The following is an 8055-nucleotide window of genomic DNA, read 5'->3' as shown; positions in this document are numbered from 1 at the left end:
GTGTGCAATGTGAATTTTACGATCATCATATCTCCAATAGATCAGTTGAATAACAGGCAAGGTCCACCTTGTTAATCATTAACAATGTTCACACAGAGCAACTTTTAAATAGATAATAATAAATATTTAAATAGGATTCTTCTTGAGGAGGAGTAATGTTAGTAATGTTAACAGCAACAACTATAACAGTTTGACTAAATATTCAGGACATTATTTTTATTTCTTTATATTTATTTCCATCAGTGAGCTGAACTCTGTCACTGGCTGTAACCTTCGAGCTGTCGTTCAACCAGAGGAAAGAGAGAGAGGATCCAGAGGAGGAGCAGGACAGACGGACAGAGTCTTTGAACAGGGTTATCCTGCCTTCATACTCTGGTGCAGTTTGGTTTTTACTACTTAATGAAGTGATTATAGGTCTATCATCAACATTCCAGAGGATTGTTAAAAATGGCTTTTCTGTTGGAGTCAGTGTTGTGGTGAACATCACTGTGTCTCCCACAGCTGCATTCAGAGGACCAGCTGGCAACACACCAGCCCCTTTGGTTAAACCTGGAGGAGACAGTTACAGGTCTGAGTAGGACTCCAATAAGATGCTTACATTACAAAATAAACCAAAAAAGAAAATACAAAAAAAGATGAGCAGACTGTTGAGAGATGATTGATAAGGATTAGATTTATGACTCTCATTTCATAGCCTAAGTAGTAGCCTAGCTGCCGATCTGGTCAGTGATTATATCTCTATAGTCACTTCTTCAGCCTATTGATACAAATATTTGTTTTTTTTGGAGTCAGTGTTGTGGTGAACATTACTGTGTCTCCCACAGCTGCAATCATTGAACCAGTTATCAACACATAGCCCCTTTAGTTAAACCTTGAGGAGACAGTTACAGGTCTGTGAAGGATTACACTGTACTAATATGCTGAAATCACAATCTCTGAGAAAGACTTGATCAGTAACAGAAAACATAAACAGAAAAAAACCTCTGAATGAAGCCACGCTGAATTTATTGCTAACCAACAAAATAGCTGACGTGTTTGCACAGCAGATTGACAATTAAATTCAATTAAATTCAATTCAATTCAATTCAATTCAATTCAATTTTATCTATACAGCACCAAATCATAACAAAAGTCATCTCATGACACTTTCCATACAGAGCAGGTCTAGATTGTACTCTTTATAATATCATTTATAGAGACCAAACAATTCCACCATTAGCAAGCACTTCTTCTGTCTGTCCACAGATACACAGATTCACTTATGCTACATTTTGATTTAAATAGTTTTACTGTTCAACAAGTTTCCAGCTAACAGGGACATCCCCATCAGCTGTCTGATGCTGTTGAGCATTAGTATTTGATGGTTACATTTTTTGTGAATAAATGCTTTTGTCTTGTTATCCATTACCTGTGTTTAGTCTGACTGTGCATTGTTTCTTAACATCTATATTTCTACATTTTTTACAGACACAGCTGAAGACTGATATGTTTTATATCTCAAAGTTTTTTCATTGAAGGCCTGACAGCTGTAGTTTCCACTCTGACTTATCTGAATGTTCATCAGTGTGAGCTCTGGTCCAGTATCAGACAGATTGTCTCCATTCAGAAACCAGTAAAACAGAGCAGCAGGTCTGGAGTCAGCTGAGCAGGACATGGCGATGTTTGATCCTTCCACATGGTGTTCTTGTGGTGGAGATATTATGAGTTTAACATTTTCTGGACCATCTGAATGTCAAGTAGAAAACAACAGTAAAAAAATGTAAATGTTACATGACAAATAAAAAGACACATATCATATAGTCTGACTCATTGTATGACTGTAATTAGTACTGATTAGTATGTACATACTAATTTGTCAGCAGAAAAAATAAACCTCTGTACAATGTAATAAAAAGACCTGCAATAAACACTTTCTACATTAAACTAAACAGACAAAAAAACAAGGCAAAGCCATTTCTTACTAAGCTGTGACAGTAATCTAAACACTGTCTGATGTTTGTGTCAGATGTTGTCAGATAAAATACTGAGTATGTAGGTTAGTAACTCACAGCTGATGGAGAGGAGTATTGACCCACTGGTGGCAGAGCTTCCAGGGTTGGACACATGACACCTGAATGGTCCCTGGTCATAGCGGGTCACACTGACTATAGTGAGAGTGGAGCCTCCATCAGTGAGCTGAACTCTGTCACTGGCTGTAACCTCAGAGCTGCTGTTCAACCAGAGGAAAGAGAGAGAGGATCCAGAGGAGGAGCAGGACAGACGGACAGAGTCTTTGAATTCCACCAAGTCTGTGTTACTGACAGTTACCACCACATTGGAGACTGGCTCTGTTGGTTAGAAGAGAAAAAGAAAGTCTGTATTACTGACTCTCTATGGGTGAAAAACAAAATGGTTTTGTACTTGTCACTACCTAATAAAAGGAATATTGACCCAACATTGAAGGTTTGTATGATTTCTTGAGACTAAAAAGAAATAAAGAAGAATTTAGCCAGTATAGTAGATAATGATAATGTAGATACATAGAGCTTCTCCAGAATTCTACTCTCGAGCTATTGAATTCAGACTTGAGAAATCAAGACATCCAGGATGAGGCTGGAGACTTGATGGTGAGATTTGACTTAATTTTGAATAAATTGTCGTTTAGCTTGACTATATTGACCTTAACAAAATCTCATAGCAATAAATCCAAAAAGGCAGTAGCAGGGAGGCAGAACATAAACACACCTGCTGACTCTCATGTCCTTCTTCATTATTCATTGCAGTTTGTCTGATTCAGTGTTTCATGGTCTGTAAGCTGTATTGATGGTGGTCCTTTGACTGAATCTCTTTTGTCACATTTTTTAACACTGGGTGCCGTTTTCCTCTGAGATGATACAGTGTATATACAGTATGGTTGTTAGGATACACCTCAAAGAATGTGTTTCTGCCTCTTTAAGAAAATGAATAAAATGGGGCGGCCTTTAGCTCAGTTGGTAGAGTAGGCGCCCCACGTGCGAAGGTTCAGTCCTTGCTGCGGAAGCCCAGGGTTTGAATCCGACCTGTGGCCCTTTCCCACATGTCATTCCTCATCTCTCTCTCCCCACATCCCTGTCACTCTTCAGCTGTCTCTATCAAAATAAAGCTTTGAAAAGGCCCAAAAAATAATCTTAAGAAAATAAATCTGAGGATCTGAACAATGTTTTCCCATAGTATTATATATGTATGTATCTGTTTTACTTTATGTTGTCATAGCTACTTCAAGCTTTTGCGACACCTGAAACATTTGTCTCAGTTATTATTATTATTATTATTATGTTGTTGTTATATACTGTAATAATATAACCACTAAGTACAGAAACACAATTATTTATTTCTTGCTCAACTGCTATGCATGATCTGAATGAGACACAACATGTGAAATATTTACTGACCGAGAACCTCCAGTCTGATGCTCCCACTCATGCCTATTGCTGCCTGTGGTGTAATGGAAACTCTGTATTCTCCACTGTCACTAAGAGTCAGATTCCTGAGCTCTAGAGATCCAGTAGAGGTGAAGAGGGTTATCCTGCCTTCATACTCTGGTGCAGTTTGGTTTTTACTACTTAATGAAGTGATTATAGGTCTATCATCAACATTCCAGAGGATTGTTAAAAATGGATTTTCTGTTGGAGTCAGTGTTGTGGTGAACATTACTGTGCCTCCCACAGCTGCATTTAGAGGACCAGCTGGCAACACACCAGCCCCTTTGGTTAAACCTGGAGGAGACAGTTACAGGTCTGATTAGGACTCTAATAATATTCTTACATTTTGAAATACACCAAAAAAGATGAGCAGACTGTTGAGAGATGATTGATAAGGATTAGATTTATGACTCTCATTTCATAGCCTAAGTAGTTTTCATATTTTTCATAACACAATGGTATGAATGTATATTTAAAAAGTAACAAACAATGTTAATGTGAAGGTGACTGTCAATAATAAGAAGCATTTAATGCAGCTTTTTGTCATATGAACTCTTTTAGGTTAAACTTGCTTCCATTACTTCCACACATGGTCACATATGGAGCTAATCTCCCTTTGAAGAACTTTACAACAATTCAGTGATTATCTTATCCTATCTGATTACTTGTACTGTATGTGGTTCAATGTTTAAGCAGTGTTGGCTGACCTTACAGGTCTATCTCCCCGAATAAATCACAGCCACATACAGGAGTTAAACTCGCAAGTAATTGTTAGATATAATAATCACATGATCAATCACTCCATTAAAATCTGAGATGTGAAACACAGAATACAGCAAACAACAGCAGAATACTGAAACACCTTTAAATCCTACTCTGTTGCTGATCTGGTCATGTTTTCAACACAGTGATTATATCTCTATCATCACTTCTCCAGCATATTAATACAAATATATATTTTTTAAACCAGCTGGCAACACATAGCCCCTTTAGTTAAGCTGACAGTAACAGATCTGAGAAGGACTCGAGGACGCTCTGTAGTAATATGCTGAAATAACAATCTGTGTGAGAGTCTTGATCAATAAACACAAACAGAAAAAAACAGAACCTCTGAGTAAAGCCAGTTGATGTGTTTGCACAGCAGGTTGTCAATTCAATTCCATTTTGTCTATACAGCACCAAATCATAACAAAAGTTATCTCATGACACTTTCCATACAGAGCAGGTCTAGATTGTACTCTTTATAATATCATTTACAGAGACCCAACACTTCCTCCATGAAAAGCACTTCTTCTGTCTGTCCACAGATACACAGATTCCTCTTCAACCCATCATATGAAGTTTCTTCCCACTGTTAGAAAATTTAGATCACAAAACAACACTAACTACTTCTCCTCTAACAAAGAAAGGAAGTCACTTGGAGGAACTTTGCTGTATAATTAACTCTGGTTTATCAAGTGTTACATCACTTGTGCTACATTTTGATTTAAATAGTTTTACTGTTTAACAAGTTTGCAGCATTAGTAGTTGATGGTTCATTTTTAGTGAATAAATGCTTTTGTCTGCTGTATCAAGTGGTAAGAACTCACCTGAGATGACTCCCAGGATGATGAAGCGTATCACAGATATTTCCATTTCGTCTGTAGTGTCATCAAGTATGACAAGAGAAAAGAGGATCACACTTCTTCTCTTTCCCTTTGCTTATTTCAACATAATAAATGCTAATTTCAATAAGCCTGTATGAAGGTCGTATAAGGAAGTAATGTGTAATGTGAATTTTACGATCATCAATAGATAAGTTGAATAAAAGGCAAGGTCCACCTTGTTAATCATTAACAATGTTCACATGGAGCAACTTTTAAATAGATAATTAAATATTTTAAACTGTCTTCTTCTTGAGGAGGAGTAATGTTAGTAATGTTAACAGCAACAACTATCACAGTTTGACTAAATATTCAGGACTTTATTCAGAGAGGACTTTGAACTTGATCTGTATTTTGTAGTGACAAACTTTCATGTCCTCAGGTTCCTGATGCAAAACAATGATTAGATTAAGTTACAGAGTTTCCTGTACTGCTAGTGATAAAGATAAAGAATTGTCATATGTTTTTAGGCTCTATGAATGTCAATGTCAATCAGTAATCAGTGGAATGCTCTCCCATGATCTTGGATGCTGTCCAGGCCAAACTCAGTGGGCATGGCTGACATGTGGACAATTGCCCACCAGTATCTTCAGACTATACAACCCTGTTTCTAAAACCACACTCGCAGACTTTTACAATCTAAGTTTGAACTAAAAGCTTTTATATGTGTCTTGGCCTGAGGGATTTACAGTAGATCCTAACTAGATATATCCTGTTACTAAATCAGTATCACATTTTGTCTGTGGGATTATTGATACCACAGTATCCATGTCTTTTCACGACTGTATACAAACACAGTTACACCATAAGAGGGCGACATTTTGCAGCTTTAGGATCTGACCGCAGACTTAGTGGGTTTATCTCATGATGCAGACAGTTTGGAAGTCAGCACGTAAATAACTCTGCATTCATTAACTGGGCCATATCATTAGAGCTGCAAGAGGCTCTTACTTATTACAGGCTGATCTGCTCAATTGTCTCCTTCTGCCCTGTTACCTGTTTCAGCATGTCAGCAGCTGTCATGTGTTTGTCATGCATCAGCCATGAGCTGACTGAATTTATTATGAGCAAAAGTCAAACACATCAATTCAAGTCAACAATAAGAGGATATACATACATCTTTATTGAAATAATATACACTTAAAACGTCATGTCCACAGTCGCCACTGTTTTACCATAATCTTTAGTATTAGATATTTACTGGACGTTAGACTACAGATAAAACATTAACATTTTGTGTATTTTGAGTATTTTATTATTATTCATCATAAACTCAAACACAACACACTTTATTTATTTTAATCGTTCCTTTCATGCAAACGTGGAGCCCAAAGTGCTTCACAGAAATATAAAACAATGAATTGAATCTAGCAAAACAGATGATACATTAAAATTTTGGCCATAACATTGTAAAATGTTGTAATAAATAAAAGATATGCATTGAAATCAAGGACCAATTCAGCAAGACATCAAAACTGCAACAAGAAAACTAATCAAATGTTAAAAGTAAATTTAAAAGGTTATCAGGTGAATATACACAGTGGATAAGAAGTATAAGAGAGGATGATCGAGAAATAAAAGTTTGGCCGTAAATGACGAGGCACCTTAAATAAGAACCAGGTTACAAAGATATGTCTTGAGTTTATTTTTAAGGCATCTACAGAGATGAAGTCTCTCAGATCCACAGGCAGAGTGTCCTAGAGATAAAGGACACAGTGACTAAATGCAGACTGTAATTTATTTTTAATTAAATATCCAGTGTTTCAGGTTTAGGCGTCTCTTTTTTCACAATATGTCAAAAATGGAATATAATATGCATGTTTCCATTAAATCACCGGAAAATAATAATCATTATTTTTTTGTTATCTTAGAATCCTCCACCATGTTGAACTGGCATGTCTCCAGTAGCCCAGAACAGACAAACTTTTTGCAAGACGGAGCCGCTTGAATTTTTTCTATGTCACAGCTGTTTCTCTTTCACATTAAGATGGAGAAGGAGACCTCTTGTTGAATCCCCCTTCAAAATACATGTATCCCTTTTCTCTAAAGCAGAATGAGTTCAAAACTTACCTTTAAAATCCAATGAGTCTATGTATTCTCATATATGACTGAAGGGATCTCATATTCATGTCCTTCTTTCTCTAGAGAAAAGAATGTTATATCTGATTATACATATGTGCAAATGTGATATACTGTGATACGTTGTGTATGGGATGAAGTAAGATCAGATATACTAACCTTTGTTAGCAGTAGGACGTGTTGGGGCTTTGTTGTTAGATATTGGTCTAAATATTAAAAAATAAAACATTGTTCAAACATGGTCATAAAATCAGATTGTAACATTCAAACAGTAACCTGTGTTTTGTTTGAGTTGGCTCTCATTTTATAAAACTTTAAAAAAAAAAACTACTAATACAGAATATTTTCATTTTCTTATCTTATTTCTAATTTTAAAGGGTCATATATGAATCATTTCATTTTCATCAAGGTTTATGTAATGGAGTTTTGAACATGTCGATAAAATACATTTTTACTGTTTGTATGTAATGTTAGAGTAAAGTTAGTGTAAGGTTAGACATAACCTAACCAATTCTTTGGGTTATCAGTCTTAAACATAGTAAAATGAGCTGTCACATTACATATTAATAAAAAATGTCTTCCTGGTTAATCTTTGAAGTTATTTTCCACTTACTTTTTTCTATAAATGTAGTACCCTCCTCCACCAGCAGCCGCTCCACAGACAACCAAACATGCGATTACTATTCCAGCGATGCAGCCAACCGAGCAGCTTGATGTTTTTTCTGAGATGGGTTAAATAAATGAAGGGGATAAGAACATTTTGTGAACAGGAACTGTTTCAGCATACAGTCTTTGCTCCCTTTATGTGATTTCACAGCTGGCCATTTATAAAAACATATTTCTTCATCTGTTTTTCATTGTTGAGGCAACGTTGCTCCTTTAGCAAAAATGCT

At 36.2% G+C, this 8055-nt stretch overlaps 1 protein-coding gene and 1 long non-coding RNA gene across 3 annotated transcripts in view; both read right to left on the bottom strand.

Annotated features, from left to right (window-relative positions):
- The window catches only part of LOC104940031 (carcinoembryonic antigen-related cell adhesion molecule 5-like), a 29662-nt gene extending 24448 nt beyond the window's left edge, over positions 1-5214 (bottom strand). Inside the window, exons 1-4 of one of the 2 annotated variants that reach the window (XM_027289192.1) lie at positions 5030-5214; positions 3411-3734; positions 2049-2327; positions 1546-1725 (exon numbers count right to left, since the gene is read on the bottom strand). In XM_027289192.1, coding sequence (XP_027144993.1) covers positions 1546-1725; positions 2049-2327; positions 3411-3734; positions 5030-5075 — 829 coding nt within the window. In that variant the 5' untranslated portion in view covers positions 5076-5214. The remainder of the gene's footprint in view (positions 1-1545; positions 1726-2048; positions 2328-3410; positions 3735-5029) is intronic. The other variant, XM_027289193.1, reaches the window with a different exon arrangement.
- Positions 5215-6663: 1449 nt separating this feature from the next.
- On the bottom strand, positions 6664-7878 carry LOC104922261 (uncharacterized). Its single transcript, XR_002042467.2, has 4 exons — positions 7776-7878; positions 7322-7368; positions 7154-7224; positions 6664-6780 (listed from the first exon to the last, which is right to left on the bottom strand). It is a non-coding gene; the product is annotated as an uncharacterized LOC104922261 (long non-coding RNA).
- Positions 7879-8055: the final 177 nt, after the last annotated feature.

Source organism: Larimichthys crocea, chromosome XVI (genome assembly GCF_000972845.2).
Source record: "Larimichthys crocea isolate SSNF chromosome XVI, L_crocea_2.0, whole genome shotgun sequence".
NCBI classification, from domain to species: Eukaryota; Metazoa; Chordata; class Actinopteri; family Sciaenidae; genus Larimichthys; species Larimichthys crocea.
The sequence above is the reverse complement of the archived record's forward strand: the minus strand, read 5'-3'. Positions and strand labels throughout refer to the sequence as shown.